Source organism: Apodemus sylvaticus, chromosome 1 (genome assembly GCF_947179515.1).
Source record: "Apodemus sylvaticus chromosome 1, mApoSyl1.1, whole genome shotgun sequence".
Classification (NCBI taxonomy): domain Eukaryota; kingdom Metazoa; phylum Chordata; class Mammalia; order Rodentia; family Muridae; genus Apodemus; species Apodemus sylvaticus.
The window spans coordinates 185,622,944-185,647,436 of NC_067472.1; the positions used below are offsets into that span (position 1 = coordinate 185,622,944).

General features: G+C 54.2%; 4 protein-coding genes across 6 annotated transcripts; 2 read left to right on the forward strand and 2 right to left on the reverse strand.

Moving 5' to 3' along the window:
* Positions 1 to 74: 74 nt before the first annotated feature.
* Rab4b (RAB4B, member RAS oncogene family) lies at positions 75 to 10,431 on the forward strand. Its single transcript, XM_052168517.1, has 8 exons — positions 75 to 239; positions 2,387 to 2,467; positions 2,719 to 2,833; positions 4,271 to 4,333; positions 4,422 to 4,576; positions 6,123 to 6,218; positions 6,315 to 6,445; positions 10,048 to 10,431. Exons 1-7 carry the CDS (start codon positions 224 to 226, stop codon positions 6,428 to 6,430), a joined length of 642 nt encoding a protein of 213 aa, XP_052024477.1. The 5' UTR covers positions 75 to 223; the 3' UTR covers positions 6,431 to 6,445; positions 10,048 to 10,431.
* Positions 10,432 to 11,901: 1,470 nt separating this feature from the next.
* Positions 11,902 to 20,579, forward strand: Egln2 (egl-9 family hypoxia inducible factor 2). 3 transcript variants are annotated; one of them, XM_052168556.1, is made up of 6 exons: positions 11,902 to 12,005; positions 13,181 to 14,280; positions 18,835 to 18,954; positions 19,309 to 19,445; positions 19,619 to 19,686; positions 20,002 to 20,579. In XM_052168556.1, the coding sequence occupies exons 2-6, from the start codon at positions 13,411 to 13,413 to the stop codon at positions 20,055 to 20,057; spliced, it is 1,251 nt and encodes a 416-aa protein (XP_052024516.1). In that variant the 5' UTR covers positions 11,902 to 12,005; positions 13,181 to 13,410; the 3' UTR covers positions 20,058 to 20,579. The 3 variants fall into 3 exon arrangements, with proteins under 3 accessions (XP_052024516.1, XP_052024501.1, XP_052024507.1); XM_052168541.1 differs by lacking the exon at positions 11,902 to 12,005 and adding an exon at positions 12,114 to 12,197; XM_052168547.1 differs by lacking the exon at positions 11,902 to 12,005 and adding an exon at positions 12,462 to 12,574.
* Positions 12,028 to 12,955, reverse strand: LOC127697145 (basic salivary proline-rich protein 2-like). Its single transcript, XM_052200081.1, has 2 exons — positions 12,874 to 12,955; positions 12,028 to 12,731 (listed from the first exon to the last, which is right to left on the reverse strand). The coding sequence occupies exons 1-2, from the start codon at positions 12,953 to 12,955 to the stop codon at positions 12,028 to 12,030; spliced, it is 786 nt and encodes a 261-aa protein (XP_052056041.1).
* A 49-nt stretch (positions 20,580 to 20,628) lies between the features above and the next one.
* LOC127673008 (cytochrome P450 2F3-like) lies at positions 20,629 to 24,189 on the reverse strand. Its single transcript, XM_052168527.1, has 9 exons — positions 24,004 to 24,189; positions 23,532 to 23,694; positions 23,032 to 23,181; positions 22,613 to 22,773; positions 21,861 to 22,037; positions 21,641 to 21,782; positions 21,347 to 21,534; positions 20,947 to 21,088; positions 20,629 to 20,855 (listed from the first exon to the last, which is right to left on the reverse strand). The coding sequence occupies exons 1-9, from the start codon at positions 24,187 to 24,189 to the stop codon at positions 20,674 to 20,676; spliced, it is 1,491 nt and encodes a 496-aa protein (XP_052024487.1). The 3' UTR covers positions 20,629 to 20,673.
* Positions 24,190 to 24,493: the final 304 nt, after the last annotated feature.

The following is a 24,493-nucleotide window of genomic DNA, read 5'->3' on the forward strand; positions in this document are numbered from 1 at the left end:
ACTGCCTCCTGAATCCACCAATCCCTGCTTTGGGAGAGCGTGGCCTGGTATCCGCAGCTCCGGAGGCTCGCGCGGGAGTGGGGGGGGGTGAAGGCGGAAGTGGCGGCGCCGGCTCCAGGAGTGGAAAGGAGCTGAGGCTGCAGCCCGAGTGGAGCGGCTGCCAGCCGAGGAACAGGCGCGGCCGCGGCGCCATATTGCGGCCCTTAGCGGTCGCCACCGAGCCATGGCCGAGACCTACGGTGAGGCTGGTGGGCCACAGCGGGGGGGTCTGGGCCCGTAGTGGATGTGGATGTGGAAGTGGGGCGGGGCTTTCTGTTCAGGTGGGCGGGGTCTTCCCGGATACGGGGCAGGGCTAAGTGGGTCTGGGGCTGAGCTTAATCGATTTGGGTGGAGCTTGAAGAGACCGCTTTACGGGGTAAAAAGATCTAGGGCGGGATTTGAGGGACCTAGTCTGGTGGATTAGGGTAAGGGGTAGGCCTTGAAGAGGGAAGCAAGCCTTCCTGGGCGGAGCGTGAGTGGATAGGGCGGGGCTGACGGTGACTAGCAAGGATCACGTTTTATGGACTACAGAGAAAGCCTCACACAGATGCTGGGGACCCTGCACACCCTGTGGGGCTGATTTGGTTGAGAGGATTGGAGTGGTGTTCTTGAATTATAGATTTGAAACTTAGCGTCAAGGGATGCGGCTTAAGTTCAAGGATAGAGGGCTTCTGCACAGAAGATGAGGAGAAGAACTTCAGTTAGGCAGTCAATATGGATGTACAGTATCAGGTGGGTAGAGGGAGGTTGGAGGGCAGTAGAAAGCTCTGACAACAATCAGAGACAGCTCCATTCATTGAACACTCATAGAAAAGCCAAAGAATCTGGTGCACAGTTACCTGAGGACGTAGCCAGCTCAGGAATGTCAGAGGCCTTGACAGAGTGAATGAGTGAGGTGGGGTAGGAGGTGAAGTGAACACGAATGGAGGCCGAATTTAATTCCTTTTGATGGATCTTGAAATGTATCAGCTAAGGTTGTTGAGACCTTTGGTTTGGGTTTGTATCTTAGCTGTGCCTAGCTGTATGGTCTTGGGTAGGTCAGTTAACCTTACTGGCCTCATTTTCCTGGAAAGTAGAAGTATTTCGTATACTTCTTTCTTTCTTTCTTTCTTTCTTTCTTTCTTTCTTTCTTTCTTTCTTTTTAAGTTTATTTAATGTATATGAGTGCACTGTAGCTGTCTTCAGACACACCAGAAGAGGGCATTGGATTCTATTACAGATGGCTGTGAGCCACCATGTGGTTGCTGGGAATTGAACTCAGGACCTCTGGAAGAGCAGTCGGTGCTCTGATATACTGAGCCATCTCTTGAGCTGTATAATTCCTTCATTAGAGCTTCGTTTATAATTAAATAAGTCTTTAGGACTGTGACGGGCATGTATATGGTAAACACTATATGAAAAATACTTTTGTGTGCTATAATGCTCACATTTGGGAAACTGAGGCAGGAAGGCTGCTTCAAGTTAGAGGTCAGCCTGGACTACAGAGTAAACACTCTTTGTTTTTTTGTTTTGTTTTGTTTTGTTTTTTTGAGACAGGGTTTCTCTGTATAGCCTTGGCTGTCCTGGAACTCACTCTGTAGACCAGGCTGGCCTCAAACTCAGAAATCTGCCTGCCTCTGCCTCCCAAGTGCTGGTATTAAAGGCATGCTCCACCACCGCCCCGCAGAATAAGTACTCTTAAGATAAGAAAAAAGAAAAAAAAGTGTGCTGGTACATCTTGTACTCCCAGTAGGGGGGAGGCTGAGGCTGGAGGATTGGAATTCAAGACCAGATAGTGCTACACAATGAGTCCCTGGGGGGGGGGGGGGAGAAAGAAAGAAAGAAAGAAAGAAAGAAAGAAAGAAAGAAAGAAAGAAAGAAAGACAGGGGATGGCAGCACTATCTTTTAGAGGCTGAGGCAGGAGGAGTACTTGGAGTTTGAGGACAGCTAAGTCAGTCTGGAATACATAGTAAAACTTTGTTTCGAACATCAGTAATATTAATAATGAAAAAAAAAAGAGTCCTCTTGAGCCCAGTAGTGGTGCATACTTTTAATCGCAGCACTGGGAGGGTGGAAGAGGCAGGGGAATCTTTGAGTTTCAGGCCAGCCTGGTCTACAGAGTAAGTTCCAGGACAGACAGGGCTACACAGAGAAACCCTGTCTCCAATATAAATAAATAAATAAATAAATATCATCTTGGGCTAGGCTGGCTACCATGCAGGATGTCCTGAGTTCTTCCCATGTTTTTTTAATTTTTATTTTTTTGTGCATGCTGTATTTGTATTTTTGTGTGCATCTTTCCTTCCGACTTTGTTTCTTCTCTTATTCCCTTTGTTTTTCTCTCCCTCTGCATATCTTTTGCGCCAGACTTCCTCTTCAAATTCCTGGTGATTGGCAGTGCCGGAACTGGCAAATCATGTCTCCTCCATCAGTTTATTGAGAATAAGTGTGAGTTTCTGGCAGGCCCCTGGAACTGCAGATGTGGCCCTGGTGCGGTCGGTGGGCAGCAGGTGGGGGAGGTGGCCGGTGCCGGTGAATAAAGCTAGTGCTGTGGGTTTGCCTCTATGGCGGATGGCCTTTGCCAAGCTCTCTGCCAACCCAGCAGTGAGAACTGGGGTACAGGAAAGGAGGAGGGGTCTGTAGGATGGGGGGGATTCCAGGAGCCCCTGCACTGCCTCCCGTTTCCCTCCCACTCCCAGTCAAACAGGACTCCAACCACACAATCGGCGTGGAGTTTGGTTCCAGGGTGGTCAACGTTGGGGGGAAGACTGTGAAACTACAGATTTGGGACACTGCTGGCCAGGAGCGGTTTCGGTAGGTAGCCTGGGTTCCCATGGAGGGAAGAGGGAGGGAGGGAGGGAAAGAAAGGTGTGCAGAGTCCCTCGGAGTTGAAGTAAGAGCAAGGAGATGCAGAGCAGGGCAGGAAGATGGAGAGGGGGAGGGGAGGGGAGAAAGGGGGAGGGGAGAGGGAGAGAGAGAATATGAATATGAGAGTATTGAGATGGGAGGATTCAGCTCCTGGAGATCTAGTCTAGTCTCAGCACATCAGCAGCTTCCAATGGAGTCATGTGTAGATTGACCATGGAGAACCCAGAGGCAGAGAGAGGGTGAAGGAGAAGGCAGGCCTGTGACAAGGCCTGCAGTCCCAGTAACTGTATGCATCCCAGAGGGATCCATATTGGTGACAAACGGAGTTGGCCACCAGGGAGAGGAGGCTTGCACCAGATATCAGGGAGGACTAGTAGAAGTGGCATAGCACTTGGTCAGGACAGGCAGATGGGAGAAAAATCAGAAAACGCTCTCTGAGTAAATGAAGGAAAGAGGGAAGGCAAAAGTGAGCGTGGAGAGACGCGACAAGAAGCTCAGACAGGAAAGGGAAGTGTGCAAGCTTAAGCTCGTGTGGCAGATGCCCATGATCTCAGTTCCTTGAAAGGCTAAGGCGGGAGGATTGGAAATTTATGACAAAGTCTTGCAAGATGGCTCAGTGGGTAAAATGCTTGCTGCCATCCTGAGGATCTAAGTTTGAGCGCCTGAACCCACGTGGTGAAAGGAAAGAAGCAATTTCTCTAAGAGTCCTCTGACCTCCACGCACGTGCTGTGGAACATGCACACCACCAACACCTACATAAAAGAAGCAGTTAAATAAGAAAGCCGGGCGGTGGTGGTGCACGCCTGTAATCCCTGCATGTGGGAGGCAGAGGCAGGCGGATTTCTGAGTTCGAAGCCAGCCTAGTCTACAGAGTGAGTTCCAGGACAGCCAGGGCCATACAGAGAAACCCTGTCTGGAAAAAACCAAATCCAACAAAACAAAAAAAGAAAGTGCCGGCTTGCCTAGGATACAGTGGAGTCAGCCTGGCTAAGATAGCCTGACCTTGAATTAAACTGAAATAAAGGGTTGGGGGGTAGCTCTGTGGAGAACACTTACCTAGCATGTGCCAGGCCTTGGCTCCAGTCCCAAGCACCTACGTATAGGTGGGTGGCTGAGGCAGGGAACGTGAGGCCAGCTCGAACTAGAGTGAGACTCTCAAAAAGCCAGCCTGAATAATAATTAATAATAATAATAATAATAATAATAATAATAGAGAAGACTCTGAGGCCGGGAAATCGTATCTCAAGAAGACAGGGGTCAGGTTCTAGGGAGTGGGCCAACAGTAAAGGGGGCCTCCGAACCACTAGCCTCTCTCCACAGAGGGGGGCAGTCCCAGGGCAGATCCCAGCCTTGGGGGTGACCGGGTCCCCCTGGCCTCACAGGTCGGTGACACGGAGTTATTACCGAGGGGCAGCTGGAGCTCTGCTGGTGTATGACATCACCAGGTGAGTGCAGGGCCTCGGTGGTATGGGAGAGGCTGGGCACGGATGCTCCCACTCCTGTGCTGCCTCCTCCTCTGTCTGCTCTTCACAGCCGGGAGACATACAACTCGCTAGCTGCTTGGCTAACTGATGCCCGGACGCTGGCCAGCCCCAACATCGTGGTCATCCTCTGTGGCAACAAGAAGGACCTGGATCCTGAGCGTGAGGTCACGTTCCTAGAGGCTTCCCGTTTTGCTCAGGAGAATGGTGAGGCTGCGCTGTGGGTCTGGTGATGGAGGGAGGGACAGCCAGTCCACTGTAGCCCATGTGCCTCTTAGCTTTTGCTGGATGGTTGTACCTTAAACATGGAGGCTTCAGCAGGCCTGGTTTGACTCTTAAGTGCTGAGTCAGTGACTGCTGTGGTCTTCAGGTTCAGCTGGAAGGGGGTGAACTGTGCTGGCCTAGGGGGTCTGCCCGACACACCCTTAGCTCTTCCTGGTACAGAGTAGCTGCTATAAACTTGCCCACAATGGGGAGTCAGCGTAAAGCGGTGGTTTAAGGTAGATACTGCAAACTCAGGTGGCCGTAGAGATGGGAACCTTTGTAAATAAAGGAGATGAACCCTTGGGGACCCAAGGGCACACAGGCACTGGAGCTTAGGAGAGGACAGAAAGTGACCTGCTCCATCAAAAGTGGTGTGAGCCTGACTGGGTGGTCACTTGCTTGGAATCCACCAGTGAAGGGCTGGGAGGTGTGACTCTGCCGAGCATGGCTGAAGCTCTCTTTTCAGTCCCTAGCATCAGGGTGCTAGGTGGAGGCGGAGGCAGGAGCATGAAGAAAAGGTTATTATAAACCCACTTGAAAACATGGCCTGTCAAGGGGCGGTGGTGGCGCACGCCTTTAATCCCAGCACACGGGAGGCAGAGGCAGGCGGATTTCTGAGTTCATCTGCTGACTTGGGACCTGTCTATGTCCCATTTTTCTTTCTTTCTCTCTTATTTTTAGGTTTAGCTATCTGTTATTTTTGAGACAGGGCTTTGTGTAGCCTAGGCTTGCCTCAAGCTCTCTATACCCGAGGATAACCTTGAGTTCCTACTTCTGCCTCTCTAGTGCTGGGATTGCAGGCGTGAACTACCATGCCCAGGTTATATGGTGTTATGAGTCAACTAAGTTCATCTGCAGCTCTTTTTAAAAGTTTATTATCCATCCATCCATCCATCTATCTATTTATTTATTTTGAGGCTAGCTTTAGACTCACTATGTTGCCTAGGCTGACCCAGACCTCCTGACCAGCTGTGTTGTGTCTCTGCCTCCTTAGGACTGCAGAGGGTGCACAAACATATCCTACTCATGCCCTCCTGTTTTTCAGACCCCTGTTTTGTAGAAGAGGTTTTGCTGCCAGGCAGATGAGGGTTTGAATCCTGAGTACAACTTGGCCCAGTGTGAAGCCTGTCATGTGACCTCGGTGGGCTTGGGGCTGTACTCAGTGAGTCTGGAGACATTGACAGACTCCTGAGGCTCACAGTGCTGTGGTAGAGGCAGGGGGGCAAATCCATTTGCTGACAGTGACATCAGAGAAAAATCTCTGCTAAGACAGTGGAGGCACAGGAGACTGGTGGAGCCCAGAGGGGTTCCCTGACTCAGGCTGGGTCCTCAGTGGGGGGTTTCTGGGCAGGGGCCACGGGACCTGAGTCTCAAAGGAAGAGCTGTGTGGGTGTGTGGTGGGAAGACAGCTGCAGGGGAATCTTGTGTCTTGGCATAAGAGGAAGGCGGGTGTGGAGGGTGGGGACTGATGGAGGCCCCGCCCCTCCAGAGCTGATGTTCCTGGAGACCAGCGCTCTCACTGGTGAGAATGTGGAAGAAGCTTTCCTCAAGTGCGCGCGAACCATCCTCAACAAGATCGACTCAGGTGAGGCCCACCTGAGTGTGCGAGGTGGGGGAGTGGGATGAAAGGCAAGGGTCCCATGGGCTCCGAGGAACATGTCTGACCTCTCTCTTCCCACAGGTGAACTAGACCCGGAGAGGATGGGCTCAGGCATTCAGTATGGCGACATATCCCTTCGCCAGCTGCGGCAGCCTCGCAGTGCCCAGGCCGTGGCCCCTCAGCCTTGTGGCTGCTGAGACGTGCAGAGCCAGGTGGGATGCTAGGAGCTTCCTGTATTGGGTAGGGTGGGACACAGAAGCCATCAAGACTTGGAAAATGTGACAAGAGAAGCTGACAGACGCAAAAGCCCATGAACCAAAGGAGCCATCTTCCCAGCCCCAGGGACCCCACGGTCCCGCCCTCTGCACCCCAGACCTCTGCCGCCTCGGCCTGCACCTGACCCCTTGTTCCTGGTTATCACTGCTGCAATGAACCTGTGTTGTGTGCTGAGCCCTGGGGAAGCCTCCGGGGAGACAGCAGTGGGTAAAGAGACCAAAACCAACCAAACAAACATTTGTTTGCATGGTTCTATATTGTCTTGGGAGAAGACAGACCACAGACATAGGTTTTTGTTTGTTTATTTGTTTTTTGGATTTGTTTTTTTCCAGACAGGGTTTCTCTGTGTAGCCCTGGCTGTCCTGGAACTCACTCTGTAGACCAGGCTGGCCTCGAACTCAGAAATCCGCCTGCCCCTACCTCCCAAAGTACTGGGATTACAGGCATGCGGCATGGGGCACTGCCACCACCGCCCTGCCCACAGACATACTTATGTAAATGATAAAGTAGTTGGGGGTCGGGCAGGGAAGAGCTCTGGAGAAAAACAGTCTGATACGGAGGATAGGATGAGGAATGCCCTTTTAAACAGGACACTGAAGAGGGTGACATTTGAGCAAAGACTTAGAGCAGGGGAGTCAGAGAGAACATAAGACAACAGTAAGGACAGAGGCCCTGGCGTAGGGCCCTGCATAGTGTGGCCAGAGTGGGGGATGTGTGTTGACAGCAGTCAAGTCTTCATTTATACCCTGTGCGCTGTGTAGTCATAGGGAACTACTGAGCAGAAGATGGAGAGGATCAGACACTGTGCATCACAGGGTTCCTCTGCCTGGATAGGGGGCTGGAGGGTGGGGATTACTGGGTGCCAGTGAAGAAGCTGCTGGGGACTCCAATGAGGAGGGGCGGGGACAGGGATGGAGTTCAAGTGACAGTGTGTGCCAGAAGCGCAGGCTCCCATACTGAGCACTGGGTGGGCTGGCAGGATGGTGTGCATTCAGGACGAGGCTTAGCTGCGCAGTGAGTTGGAGGCTAGCCTGGGATGTATACGACCCTGTTGGGCACAGGGAGGAATAGGCATACAGCTGGGGGGGAGGGCTGGGTTAGCAGGTAGAGGTGGATGCTGAGGTGCGGCTGGTCTCTCTCCCTCATTCCCTCTCTCCAGGCTCGCTCCCTTTAGTGGCAGTCAGTGGCTCTGTCTAAAGCTCAGATCTGATCATGGCTCCTGGGGTCCGTGGGACCGTGCTGAAGCCGCTGAGCCTGTTGTGGTGCCTGGGCCCTGCCACCTTTCCCTGCTCCTTTCACTGTACCGGTCTCAGAGAGGTCTTTCTGTTTCTTTGGCACGCTCTTTTTCGGCCATGTTTTCTCCCCTTCCCCTGTTAGCCTCCTCCCAGGAGCGGTGTCCATATGTCTATGCATGGTCCAGACTCAGGGCAGACCTGCAGGGCCCGCGGGCTTTGGTCCCCTCCCTCCTCGCCTCTGTGATTGCACATGCCCCCGCTAACTCCCCTCCCGCCACTGGCATGTCCTTAGGCCTGGATCCACCTTGCAGGTAGAGCCAGATGGCTCTTGATGGAATGCCTGTGGGGTCTGGAAGTGAGAAAAGTCCCGGATGAGCCCTTTAGCCAGTGGTCTTCCTTCCTGGCCTCCGCACTTGCTGGTCTGAACGTGTAGAATGCGGTCAGCGGTGGCCCCTGCCGTGTGGAGGTGCTGGTGGTAATGGTGGAGTGAGTGAACCGCGGAGCACGCAGAGGAGCCGAGCACTGGCTGGAGGGTCAGCCGGAGCGCTGTCGTTGCTTTCCTTCTTGCCCGTCTTAAAGGCCCCGGGAGATTACGTGTGCTGGCTCCAGAGCTCTGTGTAGTCGGCCATTTGCCCCACAGGCTGGTACAGTCCCAGCACCACGGAATACCAAACCAAAGCAAAAGGAACATTTGGCTGTGTGCAGAGAGAAAGGTGTGCAACTTGGAACTGAGCGTAGAGTTTTTTTCCAGTTTGCCCTCAGTGGGTCACATGCAGCCGGTGCTTGTCCAGACTGTTAACCACTAAGTCATTACTATCTAACACAGTCATGCCTATAGAGAAAACTTCTTTATATACTTAAAAAAAATTCCCTTTGGTGTTTTTTTTTTTTTTGTTTGTTTGTGTGTGTGTGTGTGGGGGGTGTCTTGCTGGGTAGCTCAGGCTAATAAGGAACTTGCTATATAGCCTAGGATAGCCTCAGACTTGCATCAGTCTTCTTGCCTTAGCCTTTTAAGTGCTGAGATTATAAGTTTCTACCACCATACCTGGTTACCAACAAGTCTTTTATTCTTTTTGAGACAGATTCTCTCTACGTAGCCTTGGCTGTCTGGAACTTGATCTGTAGACCAGGCTGGCCTTGAACTCACAGAGATCCACCTGCCTCTGCCTCCCCAGTGTGGGGATGAATATGTGCGATCATGTCCAGCCTGATATTTTCTTTTATTCTAAAAATTTTATAAGAATTTCAACCCCCCTCTGCCCTTTTCTTTTTTTCTTTCTTTTTCGTTTTTCTTTTTCTTTCGAGAGACATGTAGCCCAGGCTGGCCTCAGACTTGTTGTGTGGTCACAGGTGACCTTGAATTTCACATTCTTTGTCTTCCACCTTCCAAGTATTAGAAACACAGAACTACCCCCAGGGCATTTATGGGGCGCTGAGGAGGAACCCAGGGTCCATGCAGGCCAAGCAAGCACTAGCAGCTGAACTAGGATTTCCTTCCTTTTTCTTTATTTTTCTCCCTCCCTCCCTCTGCATTCCCCCCCCCCCCCCCACACACACACACACTATTTATATGTAGCACAGGCTTGTAACTTGAGGCCTCCAGTTCACTTCCTAAATGCTGGGATTATAGGGGTGAGCCACCACACCCTCTGATTTACCTTCACTAGGACAAAAAAATTAATCAGGGCCTACCAACACTTCCCTCTCGAAAAATAATGCCCATTAGAATAAGTCGGGAAGCTTCACCACATACCAGCATCCAGGATTTACCTTAGGTAATTTCTAGAAACAGCTAGGTAATGCTGTAAGCAGTCAGAGCAGTGACCATTCTTCTGTTCTATTTCTTCTGTTTGAAAAGCATTGGAATGAGGCCTAGCCCGGACCATTAGGGGTAAAAAGGGACACAGAAATTTACCAATGTGGAGGCATGTATTTAGTTACCCCCCCCCCCCCCCGGCCCCATGTTTTGTGCTTTGGAGACAGGATCTCCCTTTGTAGCTCAGGTTGGCCTTAAACTCACCATCCTCCTGCCTACCACTCCAGTCCTGGTATGTCATGTGTGAGTCTCCACCTGGCAAGGGTCATGGTAGTTAGGTACTGAAATGCCCCTTTACCGATGCAAACCAATAGGGATGTGTTTGGAGAGTGAGTCCCCCACATAACCTGCAGAGGGGCAACAGAGTCAGACAGTGCACAGACTGGGGAAAAAGAGTCCAGGCAGACACAGGTCAGGAAGATACCTAGAGATGAGCTTCTAACTTCAGGACTGGACCCCTCCAGGTCATAATACCCTTCTCTTTCAGCTCACCTGTTCTTCTGGACCAGCCCTGCCCGAAGGCTGGGGCTCAGAACCAGGCCCCCAAGAGGCCAGGCCCCAATCTGCCTCAGCCTCAGAAAAGTCACTCCATCCCCCTCCCCCTCCCCTGGCCTGGTGGGGCCTGGCTTTGGGGCAAGATTGAGCCACAGGGGAAAGGGGACCCCATACCTGCTGCTGCTTCCTCTGTCTTGGCTAACTCTAGTCCCCCTGAGCCCCTAACCATACCTGAAGAACTCCCAAAGCTGGAGACCAGAGCCATTTGGCCCCAACTTCCTGCCTGGCCCCCGCTGTTGCAAGTCTGTGTTATTTATTACCTGGAGGCCTGTTCCATCCTGTCCCGGTCCTCCATAAAGCATTGTTTACACCTGTGTTTCGGCCTCTGTCATTCTGAGATGAGGAAACAGAAGCGGTCTCTAATGGAAGTTACGAATGGGCCTTTGCATGAAGAGCCATGTTTCTGGGTGGGACTTGGTTTGCGGACATATTGGGGTACATCCTGGCACATCATTACTCATACACTCATTGAGGACAGTTTGCCATTGTATATATGTCTTTGGTTTTTCCTTCACACCTCCCTTTTTTTTGACACAGGGCCTTGTTATAGCGTAGACTAACCTGGAATTTGAGGTCTCCCTGCCTCTGCCTCCCATGAGCTGGGATGACAATGTGCCCATGCCCAGTTTGTATTCATACTTCACGGCAGTACATAATCCATCAAAGCTGGTGTGTGTAGCAATGATGTTCCCGTGTGTAACAGGTATGAGTCTTGCCAGGACTTGTGTATGGGGCAGTGTCAGTAGGAACATGTGACACTGTGGCATGTGAGTAGCCTCTGGCCTGGTGACCGTGTTGGTGAGGCTGCTGTTGTGTGCAACAAACAGTAAGACCAAGGAATCGGGAATCTAAGGGGGCCTTGGTCCTGTGCCTGGTTTGACTTAGTGTGTGCCTCATGTCTGCTCAGGAGGATGGTGGTTCACGGTGTGTTCCTAAAAGCCCGTGCTCCTGAGGCTTGGGTGTGCACTGATGTAGATTTGTTCCATTGTGTGTGTGTGCCTGTGAACGAGTACATCTTTCTCCACGTGCCACTGTGGTTCTTGTGCAATCCAGATTCCTGGACAATCCTGATGTACCCTGATGTCTTTAAATGGCCTTCTGGAGACAGGTGCAGCCCCTCCTCAGGACAGCTTCAGCTGCTCTCCCAAAATGTCAGCGAGTATCCAACCCCACTGATTACCCACTTGGGGGGCCCGGGAGTTGGTGGAAAGGGTGGGGCATTCAAATAACCCTAACCACACAGCCTTCCCAGGGTGGTGTAGACGTTAGGAATAGCTTGGTGGTAGAGCGCTTGCATCGCAAGTGCGAAGTTCTGGATTCAGTGTCCAGCACTACATAAACAAAAAAATCCGCCCTGGCTACAGAGGAGCTGTTTGCAAATGTCTTCTCTGTGAGGCTGTCCCAGGTTGCTCTAATCTGACTCCCACAGTTGCCCCGGGGGAGCAGCGAGGAGCGGGTCATGCAAATAGTACACATTTGCTCATTTGTTCTACCGGGTTTCGCTTCTCTAAGGACGTCCCGTACTCACCGTTATTTTTTTTAAGTGCTTATGTAAATTACTGACGTAGGAATTTACATACACTTTCCAACTTAACTGCGCAGTCATTTCTCAATATCCTCTCTAGTTGTGTGCAGGAGCGGCCCATGTAAATGAGACATTTGCATAGCAAATGTCAAGAACCCGCTGCTAGCCCTTCGCTGACACTTTGGGCTCTGAGGGGTGGGCCTTTGTGTGTGAAACTGCTCCATTTGTACCCCCCCTCCAAGGGGCCGCCTTAAGAGTTCACAGAACGCCTTTTCCTGAACCCGCGTGGTTGCTTTCGCGTGGAAGGGGCGGAGCACATAATGCAAATGAGCCTCACGTCCCAGACCGGCTCACAACTTTGTCCGGTAGGACGCTCTAAGCCTCCTGTCACTGCGCGTTTCGCGCACGCGCAGTCTCCTCGGTAGGGCCGCTGTCACGTGCCTGCCGGGCGAGGCGGGGGCGGGGCGTCGCGGGCGGTGGGGGGCGGGGTATGGCGCGCTGTGAAGCGCAGGGCGGCTGGCACAAACGGCGGCGCCGAGGCCGGAGGAAAAAGCTCGGTGAGGAGGTCGCGCGAAGGGAAAGACCTAGGGAGGAGAAGGAGCCCGAGGCCCGGTGGCGGCCGGACGCGGGCGACGGGGCCGGAGGCAGGAGGCGGGAGCGCGCGAGGGCGTCAGCGACCCCGCGCCAGGGGGTTGGGGGTGGGGAGGGGAGCGCGCGCCCGGCGCGGCGGGGCGGGCCATCGGGGCGGCGGGAGCGCGCAGTCACCACCGAGGGGAGGGGCCGGGCCGGCGCGGCCCCGCCTCGGTCGCCCGCAGCGTCCGGCGGGCCCTGGGTCGCGGCAGAGGGGGTTGGGAGGGACGCAGTCGGGTCGGACTCTCCTCTCGGACTCCCTTCCGTCAGTCCGTCCGTCTGGCAGGACCTCCCTTCCGGCTGGGTGTGTGTCGGCCCTGTAGGCTTCCTCCCGTAGGGCACAGGTCGACCCCACCGGCCCTCCCGCTCCCCTGCTGTCCTGTTTTTCTCCCTGTTCTCTTTGTCCCCGGACTCCCGGTTTTCCCCGCCTGCCCTGGCTCGTGGCCTTCCACCCAGGCGATCTGGTTCCCGCGAATGTCGTGCGGTGGCATTGCCCGCTGGTTCCCCACAACCCCGACTCTACCCTAGATTCCACATTCTCGTTTTCCGTGTCATCCTCCCTCCTCATCTCTCTGAGTATCTATTGAAACCTCAGGCAGGTACCTTGTATTTCCCACCTCTCTTCGGTGCTTTTCTTCCTCTGATCTCTCCGTCTCCCTATCGCCTTCTCCTTTGGGCCGTCCATGCAGCGTTCTCTGCACTTTCCCTCTATTACTCTTTCTGCCAGACATTCCCTCCCAAATTCCCAAGTTAAATGCCCCTTGTTGTCACAGCGTGTGTGTGTGTGTGTGTGTGTGTGTGTGTGTGTGTGTGTTGCTCTGTCTGTCATTTACTTCTGGTACCATCCCCACCCCTTTCCACCTGCTTGTCTCTGACTCCTCTTAAGTTCTTCCTTTTCTCTCTCTTCCAGCCACCCCCGTCAGTCCATTCTCAAGCTCCTAGGGACAACTGCGGACTTGGGGACCAGCGCGCACCCCCAGAGCACTAGAGGAGCTCCTGCTGCCTGCCCTGCCTCCCCCTGCCCCACACGAGGCCCAGCGGCCCCCGGCTGCATCAAGTGGAGGAGGAGGCGGTGGAGGAGGGTGGCACCATGGGCCTGGGCCGTGCCCTCCATGCCCGGGGGATGAAGACACTGCTGCCATGGACAGCCCGTGCCAGCCGCAGGCCCTGAATCAAGCTCTCCCTCAGTTGCCAGGGTCTGTGTCAGAGTCCTTGGAGCCTAGCCGAGCCAGAATGGGGGTGGAGAGTTACCTGCCCTGCCCTCTGCTCCCTTCCTATCACCGTCCAGGAGCATCTGGGGAGGCCTCGGCTGGCAATGGGACCCCCAGAACCACAGCCGCCGCTACTACTACCACTGCCAGTCCCCTGCGGGAGGGCTTTGGCGGGCAGGATGGTGGTGAGCTGTGGCCACTGCAGAGTGAAGGCGCAGCTGCACTGGTCACCAAGGAGTGCCAGCGACTGGCGGCCCAGGGCGCCCGGCCTGAGGCCCCCAAACGGAAGTGGGCCAAGGATGGTGGGGATGCCCCTTCACCCAGCAAACGACCGTGGGCCAGGCAAGAGAACCAGGAGGCCAAGGGGGAAAGTGGTGTGGGCTGTGACAGCAGTGGCAGCGGCAGCAGCAACAGCGCTACTAGTAGCAGTGGCGAGGCAAGTGCTAGACTGAGGGAGGAAGCCCAGCCCTCTGCACCTGAGCGCCTGGCCCTGGACTATATTGTGCCTTGCATGCGGTACTATGGTATCTGTGTCAAGGACAACTTCTTGGGGTCAGTACTGGGTGGCCGTGTGCTGTCTGAGGTGGAAGCCCTGAAGTGGGGCGGGCGTCTACGTGATGGGCAACTAGTGAGCCAGCGGGCGATCCCACCGCGCAGCATCCGTGGGGACCAGATTGCGTGGGTAGAAGGCCACGAGCCAGGCTGCCGGAGCATTGGTGCCCTCATGGCTCATGTGGACGCAGTAATCCGCCACTGTGCAGGGCGGCTGGGCAACTACGTCATCAATGGGCGCACCAAGGTAAGGCACTTTTCTGGTGAGTGCCTGATGCTTTGGCATGTGGGTTTAGAGACAAGCTTCTGGGGTTATGTAGTATGGTGTAGGCAGCTCCACCAGAGGGGCGGCAGTTACCGCCCTCTAGACTTTGATTTTTGTACCTGAAATAGGAGTTGAGCCTGGGGTGGCAATGCCCCTTGACAGTGGAAGACCAAGACCCCTGGCTGTCTTAACCTCCTTAGAGGGTTACTTAAGCTGGCATGCAGAAGGCAGAACCAGAAGGCGGAGGAAGTGTGGAGGTAGCCTGGGCTAAGGATGGGCTAAGGCGAGTAGGCCTGGCCTCCACTCTGCCCTGTGACCCCAGCGGTGTCGCTGGGTGAGTGCTGACCCAGGCAGAGCCCTTGTCAGCATCTTCCCCACTCCTGCCCCAGTCCCTGTCCTTCCTTCTCTGACCGGTTGTCACTTCCTACCTGTATTTCTCTGAGCCTTGCATTTCCTTCCTCCATTCCTCCTTGTTGCAGAACGGTAGTTCTTAATGTTTTTGAAGTCAAGGCTTTTTGTATATATCTGCTGAAAGCCGCAGACCTTCTTAGGAGAGGCGTACATCTGGTTGGAGTTTGTGGGCAGTTGTCAGGGCCTCCTAGGCCTCCAGCTGTTCATTCAGGAACCAGGGTCAGGAACCCTGGCAGGACAGTCACCTCCACAGCCTTTCTGCTCTCTTGATATAGCCATTTTCTTTTCTTTCTTTTTTTTTCCCCCGAGACAGGGTTTCTCTGTGAAGCCCTGGCTGTCCTGGAACTCACTCTGTAGACCAGGCTGGCCTCGAACTCAGAAATCCACCTGCCTCTGCCTCCCAGAGTGCTGGGATTAAAGGCGTGCGCCACCACCGCCCGGCGATATATCTATTTTCTTCATGGAAGAGTGTGTAAGTCTGAGGCCCAGTATCATTTGAACACAGTCCATTGAGAGTACTGCTGCTGGCCAACAGTGGTTCCTGGCTGGCGATCTTATAGGCCGTGCTCTGCCCTGTGAGTGGGAGGCCGTGCTCCTAATGGTGCCCTCCCTTATCTCTGGGGTCCTGTCTTGGGTTCTTGTTGGATGGGAACTGGCTTGGGAGCCATGGTCCCTGCCCCCCGGCCCCCCAGGCCCAGGCCTGTTTCCTCCCCACCCCAGCTGGAACCTGTCCTACTTCCATCTCCCTCTGGTCACTTGATAGCTGAAGCACCAGAGCTGGCCCCTCCCTGGGTTTGGCTTCTGAGCAGGCAAGGTTGGTGTTGCTTCCCCGCTCAGCAGCCTTGCAGGAGGGAAGTCCGTGGGGACACCAGGAGCACGGAGCCTCAGGGACTGGGACATAGCTTGTAACCCAAGGGGATGGGCAAGCTGGCTTAGGTGCCTGGCTACTCAAGCAGTATGGGAAAGCAATGTAAAGAAGTAGGTTGCCAGGCGGTGGTGGCGCACACCTGTAATCCCAGCACTCTGGGAGGCAGAGGCAGGCTGATTTCTGAGTTCGAGGCCAGCCTGGTCTACAGAGTGAGTTCCAGGACAGCCAGGGCTACACAGAGAAACCCTGTCTTGAAAAAACCAAATCCAAAAAACCAAAAAAAAAAAAAAAAAAAAAAAAAGTATGTTGTTTTCACCTCAGGGCTGCCTCCCACCAGTATTAGTGACAGGGCCTGAACTGGGACTAGAGAGGGGTAAGAGTCAGGTTCTCCTAAGTGGCTCTTTCCTCGGAGGAAAGAACAGGTCGGATTGGTGGAAGGAGGGAGGGAGCTAGCCCAAGCACTCTATTCCGCAACTGCATGCTTGCCCACTTAACAAAGGAAGGGCCACATGTAGCCTCCCTTCCTGTGCTCGAGAGTGAGGCTGTGGGGTGCTGAGGTGATCTGAGGCAGTGACAGTGAGGACACCGGTCAGAAATGTGGCCTTGACCAGCAGTGACCTAGCCTAGGTCATTCCTGAGCAGAGCTCTTCCTCTGCCTTTCCCTTCCCTTCTATCCCTGTCTCTTCTCTGTGGATGAGCAGAGGGACTTCCCGGAGGGTCCAGCTGGTTTGGTTTGCCCCTTTAAGAGCAGCGTGGAGGCAGGGCCTGCTCTCTGGCTGAGTCACTGGCTTCTGATATAGTATGTGTGGCATGGTAGGGTCCTTGGCACATTATTATAATAGCAGTGATTCCAGCATCCTGGAGAGTAAGTTCCTTTGTCACTCTACTGCTGTCCCTGTGGTTGAAGCTTTTCCTCAGGGGGGCACTGTTGAGAGTAGTGCTTTGATATTGCAGGTGGAACCCTGGGTACTCTGGCTTGGCCCAGAGCTTCGTGGACAGCCACCTAGATGCTTGAGCCTGAGCAATAGTGTTGTGAGATAAACCCACCAGAGATCACCACATGGACACTCTGAAAGCCAAAACGTTTTATTGCCGGCTGCCAGCTGCGTGGGGAACTTGTCTAGACCATGCAGCCCCGAGCCTTACAGCTGGGTGTCTTTTATGCACAAAAAAGCATGTTCTGGTTGGCACGGTTCAGTTAGCAAGAAGCAGAACTACAGAGGCCAAAACAGAAGAGCAAGGTTGTACATTTAGGACTTTCCTGGAACTGTGGACTACATCTTTGTTCCCGTTTTGACAGGTATTGGGGCCTTGTAAGCTAGGTTTTAAGGTCAAGACAGCGCCTCTAACATGGTGCCAGTTGTGCTAAGGTCTAGGGACATGCCACAGGCAGGATCGCAGGTTTTGAGGTGGGGAGAAGGTAGGTGTGTTGAGACTTGGAGCAGAGGTCAGGACTTGCAGGTTGGTGGTCTTGGCGCCTGTGGTGGGAAATTGTACTTTTCTGGGTGTGTGATGCTGTATGGTGATTGATTAGAGGCAGTGCAGCACTGCCTGCTGTCCCATCAGCTTGGAGAACCTGCTTGAGCCCTGATTGGATTTCCAGCTCAGAAGGGCTTGCCTGTCTCTAATCAGTGACTCATTGATTCCAAGCTACCAGGCCATAGCCACATGCTTTCCTCCCGGCAAGTGGTTGCTTAGAGTGCAGAGTGCCGTCCCGCCCCGTCTGCAGAAGTCACACACCTCTCCTCTCGAGCTCAGAGGCCAGGCTTTCCCTGGGGTCTTCTCACTCACTGTGCCCTGGTACTGAAGCTCATTCCTGCTGTGTAGCCTTGCTAAGGCTCTTTCCCAAAGTAGGCTCTGTGCTGCATCAGGTGTATAGATGGGATGCAGAGAGGACTGCAGTGTCCACAGGGGGTGAACCCTGGAATTAGTGGCTAGAGAAGAGCCTTGAGAGGAGGATGCAGGGCTGAATTGACCTTCATGGAGTGCTGCGTAAGCCTTCTGTTTGCGCGGCAGACATTGCTGTGTCTGATTTGAGTGTTTTTCTATGGTTGTCTTGCTGGGCTACGCTGGACCCCAGAGCATAGCTGAGCGTTGTCAGGGAGCCCCAGCTGCGAGCAGGACCTGAGCGGCAGGGTCAAGACAGGTGGTTGCTGACCGGGCAGAAGCTAAGGGCTCACGTGCTAACCACTCCATTTTGCTTACTGTGAACTCTCCCATCGGAGTTGCACAGGGGTGACTCTGACTTTGTGACAGTTCAGCCTGTGCTTCAGTTCTGTCCTGTGGCAGCAGGCACCGTGTCTTTGCGGATACACATAGTAGTCAAGGTCAGTTCTCACCATCCTGTCACGTGGTGCCACCTGACATGGGAACTTAGTTTACTTTCCCAGTGCCACAGGTCATTTGGCTGCAGAGACTTGACCCTGTAGATTGGCTCTGCAGAGGTGGCTGCATCTTTTCTGTTAGCTCCCTGGTAACAAATATCCTCAGGCCCTGGGGCAGGGAAACCTGGAATCCTAGACAAACCTGTGCCCAGGGAGATGAAGCCTGGTGCAGGCCTACCTCCGAGATGTCAGGAGTTAACGGAAGGTGTTGTTTATCAGCCCCATTTCACAGAGGGGTAGTTGAGGCCTCTTGGAGCACTGGGGCTGGCAGCAGTGCACAGCATGCTTGGACCTGGAGTTCTAGTCAGGTTCCTGTTCTGTGGACATGGGACAGGTCATGTAGCTGGAGACTATAGTCAAGTGTGGTCAATCAGCTTGACTTCACATTAGGGTCACCTGAGGGAACCTTGAAGAAAAAAAATCCATGCTGTACCTTCTTCGAACCCTAACAGAACCTCTAAGTTGAAGAGGGCTCAAGACTCAAGGAACCTCCATATCTCAAAACTTAGGTGATTCTGTGCTCTCACTGAGTCCTTGAGGCTGCCCTGCTTAGTGCTGGGTCACAGGTGTGCACCACACACCACTCCACACGGCTGAGGTTAGGACCTCTAAGAAGCACAAGCCATCATTTACACACTGAGTCCCTCTGTTCTGGGGTGGGGTGAAGGTGGGAGTGTGGGTTGTTGAGGCTGAAGAGCTTAGGTTTTTGTGAACTTGAGGATGGAATCTGGCTAATGAGGAAAAAGGTCTCTTGGGCTGGAACTCCCATAACCTAAGATGGTAAAGGACCGACTTGGGACAGGAGTGGTTAGCCTGCTTCCTCAGGGTGTCCCTGCCTGATCTCAGTAAGCCACCTTCCTCCATTTCTGCCAGGCCATGGTGGCGTGTTACCCAGGCAATGGGCTCGGGTACGTGAGGCATGTTGACAATCCCCACGGCGACGGGCGCTGCATCACCTGCATCTATTACCTGAATCGGAACTGGGATGTTAAGGTAGGGCTGGGGTTGGGATGGCGTGGGCTGGTGTCCCAGCCCTCCGCTCCTCAGCTCACAGGGCTGAGGGAGAAGTCCCTCTGCAGGCTCCTCTTCAGCTGGCTGTGGTCCCCCTCTTCTCCGGGAATGGTGCTGTCTGCTTAGCCCCACCCAGACATTCTCCCCCTTTTCCTGTCTTTAGTAGCTTCCTGCCCATCTCCATGGTAATGTAGACTCTGGGCTGTCATTCATTTTAAGGGCCTGAGTGCTGGGAGGGAATGATGTGCTGGCGCTGCGCCCCCTGGTGGGCACGTGGGTGCAGTATTAGACAGGGGCTCCAGGCTTCACCAGTAGCCTCGTCTGGCCTGCCCCCAGGTGCATGGCGGCCTGCTGCAGATCTTCCCTGAGGGTCGGCCAGTGGTAGCCAACATCGAGCCCCTCTTTGACCGGTTGCTCATTTTCTGGTCTGACCGACGGAACCCACATGAGGTGAAGCCAGCCTATGCCACCAGGTATGACTTACACTTTAGGGATGTGTCCAGCCGCTTCCCCTGTACCCAGCGTTCCCCAGAGTTGACGGGAGTGATGAGGTGATGAGAGAGCCCGAGTGGGGCCTGCCAGGGTGGAGGTGTCACGGGAGAGCGCTAGCACTGCAGAACACGCATTCTGACTGCCCACTTTCCAGGTACGCCATCACTGTCTGGTATTTTGATGCCAAGGAGCGGGCAGCAGCCAGAGACAAGTATCAACTAGGTACCTGCTTTCTTCCTTTGTCCTTCCTGGTCCCTGTGCTGCCAGGCAGGTCCTCAGCCTTTTTGTACCCCCTTGGGTGCTGAGAGTGGTTCCCAGGACCTTGGCCACACTAGGCCAGCACTGCCCCCGGCCGACCCACTTCCACAGGCCTCTTCTGTCCCTTATGCCCACTTCTTGCCTACTTTCCTGGTATCGCTAACCTGAGTCCCATTTTTTTTTTCTTTTGTTAATGCGCTCCCCATCTTCTCAGTTTCTTTTGCTTTCTTTGACCCTTACTCAGTGATTCACAATTTTTTATCTTCCTCTCATCCTCAGCATCGGGACAGAAAGGTGTCCAAGTACCTGTATCTCAGCCAGCCACACCTACCTAACGGCCAGCCCCAGAGCTGCGTGGAGCAGCAGCTCCCTGCCCTGACGGGAGCCCGGGCCCAGCAGCAGCTCTCCAGCCTCAGTGTCTGCTCCTTTCCTGCCACGGCTGCTGCTTCTGGCTCGCCTCTGCTGTGTGCTGTGAGAGCACTAAGTGTCCCTGAGGAGCAACCAGGAGAGACCTCTGCCGCCCTGAGAGCGGTGCTGGGTTTTGACCTGGGCAGTGGCCAGTATGGCTGGTGGCCTGTGTCCTGCCATGTCTGGGCCACTGAGTGTTGGGCTGAGAGGAGGCAGGATTTGGGGTTGAGGTGAGTCATGGCCTCTTGCTGGGAAAGGTCTGTTGGGGCGGGGGTGTCCTTTCACCCCGTCCCCACTCCTCCAGCCTGGAATGTGAAGTGGCTCCCCAACCCCTTTGCCTGTGGCACTTTATGGACTGGGCTGCCACTGCTTGGGCAGCAGGGTGTTCTAGGGAGCATGGGTATGGAGGTCCTGCCAGCCAAGAAATAAAAGTTTACCTCAGAGCTGCACACATTTGTATTCCTCTCTGTAAAGAGATTTACAGTACAGTTAGGGTAGGTAAGGCTATCAGGGCCACTGAGATGAGACTAGTGAAGCCCGCCCTCAGCGGGCCACCAGGCGGAGCTGGAAGGCTGGGGGCACGTTGCCCAGACCAGTGCACTGTGGAGTAAGGTTGATGTTGGCAGGACTTCCCACAGGCAGCAGGGAGAACTTGTGCAGGATAGCCGTCAGGAAGAGGAAGATCTCAGAGCGGGCGAGGCCAGCACCCAGGCACATCCGCTTTCCTGTGGATATGGGTGCAGGTGTGGGATAGCAGGCACCTCCTCCCAGGCCCCCAGCGCTAGCCACCCAGCTGCCCTCCCTCCTCGCCCAGACCTGGAGCAAAGGGCATGAAGGCATCGTTGTTCTGGAACTCGCCATGGTCATTCAGGAAGTTGGTGGGATTGAAATGGTCAGGGTCCTTGAATTGGGTTGGGTCCCGGTGTGCAGACATGAGCAGGGGGATCACAAATGTGCCCTGGAGGATACACAGTGTTACTCACAGACTGAGTGTGCGCACCTCACCCAGACCCTTCCTGTTGTTGGCACCTAACACAAGGCCTTGCAGGTGCTGGGCAAGGGCTTTCAGATGGCTACACCCCAGCCCCACCCCAGCTCCTAAGGTGATAGTAGGAGCTTGGGAGAGGAGCCCCCAGGGTACTGATTGCTTAGCCCTGCTGAAATGAATCTCTGAATTGTCCACTGCCCCGTGCAGAATTCCCAGGCTCCCTTGCACCTTGTGCAGGAAGTGGTTCCTGAGGTTTACGTCTTGGGTGAGGGCCCGCGGCAGCCCCAGTGGCAGCACACTGATAAAGCGCTGGATCTCATGCAGCACAGCGTTGGTGTACGGCAGGCGGGCACGGTCCTCTAGTCTAGGGGCGCGGGTCCGACCTACAGTGGCATCCAGCTCCTCTTGCACCTTGGCTGAGGTCGTTGGAGGCTGTGAGTTGTGCTTTACTGAGATCCCACCCCAGCCACCCTCTCTTCACTTAGGAGGAGGGGAGGGGAGGGCTGGACCCAGTTCTCAAACCTGCCACCTCGGGGTACTTGAGCAAAATGAGGAGCCCATAGCGCAGTGTGGTGCTCGTGGTCTCAGTGCCACCAAAGAAAAGATTGTGAGTAGTCATCACCAGCGTCTCGTCCTGGAAATGACTTTCCACGGCCTGCTGTTCCTGGAGACAGACGGACAGGCGCTCTGATGCCTGCTGGTTGGCAGGTGGGTACGGTTAAGGGCAGCGGGGGACGGGTACCTTATCCATTTGGTCGAGGAAATGATCAATGAAGTCACGGGGTTGCCCAGTCTGACGTGACTGCCGGTGCCACTGAATTTGCTCAGAGATGAAGAGTCGGAGCTCGTGGAAGTTTTTGAAGATTCGGTGGTGGGGACCAGGGATCCAGTCCATGAGGGATGGGAACATATTGTATGTCTGCAGAGGCAGGGTTCCTTTCTTTTCTTTCCCTCCCTCCCTCCCTCTTCCCTCTCCCTCTCTCCCTCTCCCTCTCTCCTTCTCCAATATTCTCACTATCCTTGGCTAACATATGTAGACCAGGTTGGCCTCAAATTAGAGATCCTGCCTCTGCCTTCCCAGTACTTCGATCAAAGGCGTGTGCCACCATATCCTGCTGAAATATTCTTTTTTTTTTTAAGATTTATTTATTTATTATATGTAAGTACACTGTAGCTGTATACAGATACTCCAGAAGAGGACATCGGATCTCATTACAGATGGTTGTGAGCCACCATGTGGTTGCTGGGATTTGAACTCAGGACCTTCAGAAGAGCAGTCAATGCTCTCAACTGCTGAGCCATCTCTCCAGCCCTAAAATGGTCTTAATGGGGCCCTGGACAAGGCCATGTTTTCTCAGTGTGGAAGTTAAATCAGGACTTTGTGGGTTGTAGAACTTTGTCATTAAATCTCTAGCCACTGTATGTAGGACTATGCCCCTGGAATTTGGCACAAGGCTGCAAGTAAAATGAGAAATTGGAGCCTCATCCTCTCACCTCACCCCATCGGGAACTCATGATTCGGAAATTGTCACTGAAGAGGTCCAGGAGCCTCAGGAACTCTGGGTCCCCATAGTTATAGCGCTTTCCAAAGACCACAGTACAAATGACATTGGATACAGCATTATCCAGTAGCTGCCGCGGGTCAAATGGAGCTCCTGGCGGTGAGAGCAGCTCTGAGTCATATAATAAAGCCGTGGTCCCCTAAAAGTGACTAGTAAGATCTGCAGAGGAGACCCTCACCCTCAAACCTCTGATAAGATGGTGTGACCCCTCACACAGAAGCTGCGTTCCCTCCTCCCCATAGCTCCCTTGGATTGTCGCATTGTACCCAAAGCGTTTTTTGGCAGTTCATCAGTCACATCCCCCCCCTCACCCCCAAACCAGGTGCTTATGCTTTCCCTGCCAGACCGCACCCATGGTGGCTTGAAATTCGTCCAGCACACATGCCGTCTCCTCCAGGATGCGATCCTCAATGGTACTGGTGCCCACGCCAAGCTCCCTCAGCGCTTTGAGTGCGAAGTTGCGCAGTGCGCGCCAGCGCGGCCCGTTAGAAAACACTATGCCTACGGTGGGAACCAAAACTCAAGAGCTGGCCGTGCTGGGTCCAGTCACTTCCTTACCACTCTAAGGATGGCTTCTTACTGCTTTGCGCTTCCCAGACCATGTGCCAACCACGTCAGCGGAAACCATGCAGCCTGACCTCATCTGTGCCTAGGATCCCTGAGCAGCTCTTAGGGCTTAGGAACTTAGGCTGCTATTGCTTGCACTGTGAACCTCCACTGGACCCCAGGCCTAACAGTTTGCCCTCATTAGCACCATTCTTTATTAAGCACTTCCCGTTTTGCTCGGCTCTACTGGTCCTTAGACTAAATTGAGCGATCTAGTACCCACTTCCACCCACCCTGGGCCTCACCGTTTCCGTGGGTGAAGCGTTCGAAGACAGCCATGGACCCGCGGCCGGAGAACGCATCTGCCTGCAGCACTAATGCATCGCGGAGCGCCGCATAGCCGCACAGCACCACTGCAGGGTGCGGGCCCAGCCACACCGTGAACACCGGGCCCCAGCAGCTGGAGAGCTATGGGAAGCACCGTGGAGACCTTAGGTCTTCCTTCTACCCCAGAGTTTCTCACCCCCTCATTTTCCAGGTCCAGCTCTAAACCACCTCTCAGTTTCAGCCCCTGGAGTCTAGGCGCTAGCTCTTAGACACTGGGGCTCAGGTCTCACTGTCCTCCCTCAGACACAGGGGTCCAGACTCTAGCCTTCCTCCCTCCGACACAGGAGTCTAGGCTTCTAACCCTGTCTCTTCAGTGAACTGGTATTTCTGCTCCCTCTTCTGGGTACAACAGCACCTTCACAAACCCAGAGTTGTGCTCTCCTAACCCACCTCCATGAGCACACGGTCCAAGTGTCCAGACTGTAACTGCAGCAAGTTCCCCAGCACCGGGAGCGGCGCAGGCCCAGGGGGTAGGTCTTTCTGCATCTGAGCTCTGCGGACCAACCAGCCCCACCATAGCATCAACATTAGAAGCAGCAGCAGCAGCAGCAGCAGTGTTGCCAAGCAAGCGACCATCCTGTCTGAGATCCTCACTGTGTGGCAGCAGTTGAATTGGCAGGGAATTTTACCCAGGAGAGAAGCAGGGCGGAGACTAGTGTGGGAGGCGCAAGAGTTTGGGACTTCTCTGTTCCTTGAATGCCTAACCCCATGTCCCCACTCAGTTTCCAGCTCTTGTTGTATCTATCCATTTTCCCTGAGGCTGTGTGTGTGTGTGTGTGTACATGTGTGCGTGCCTGTGCATACACGCATCCTCCTAAGTCCCCCCTGTACCTGTACTGTAGACCTGTTGCCAGTACCCTAGCTGTTTCTGGGGGACCGT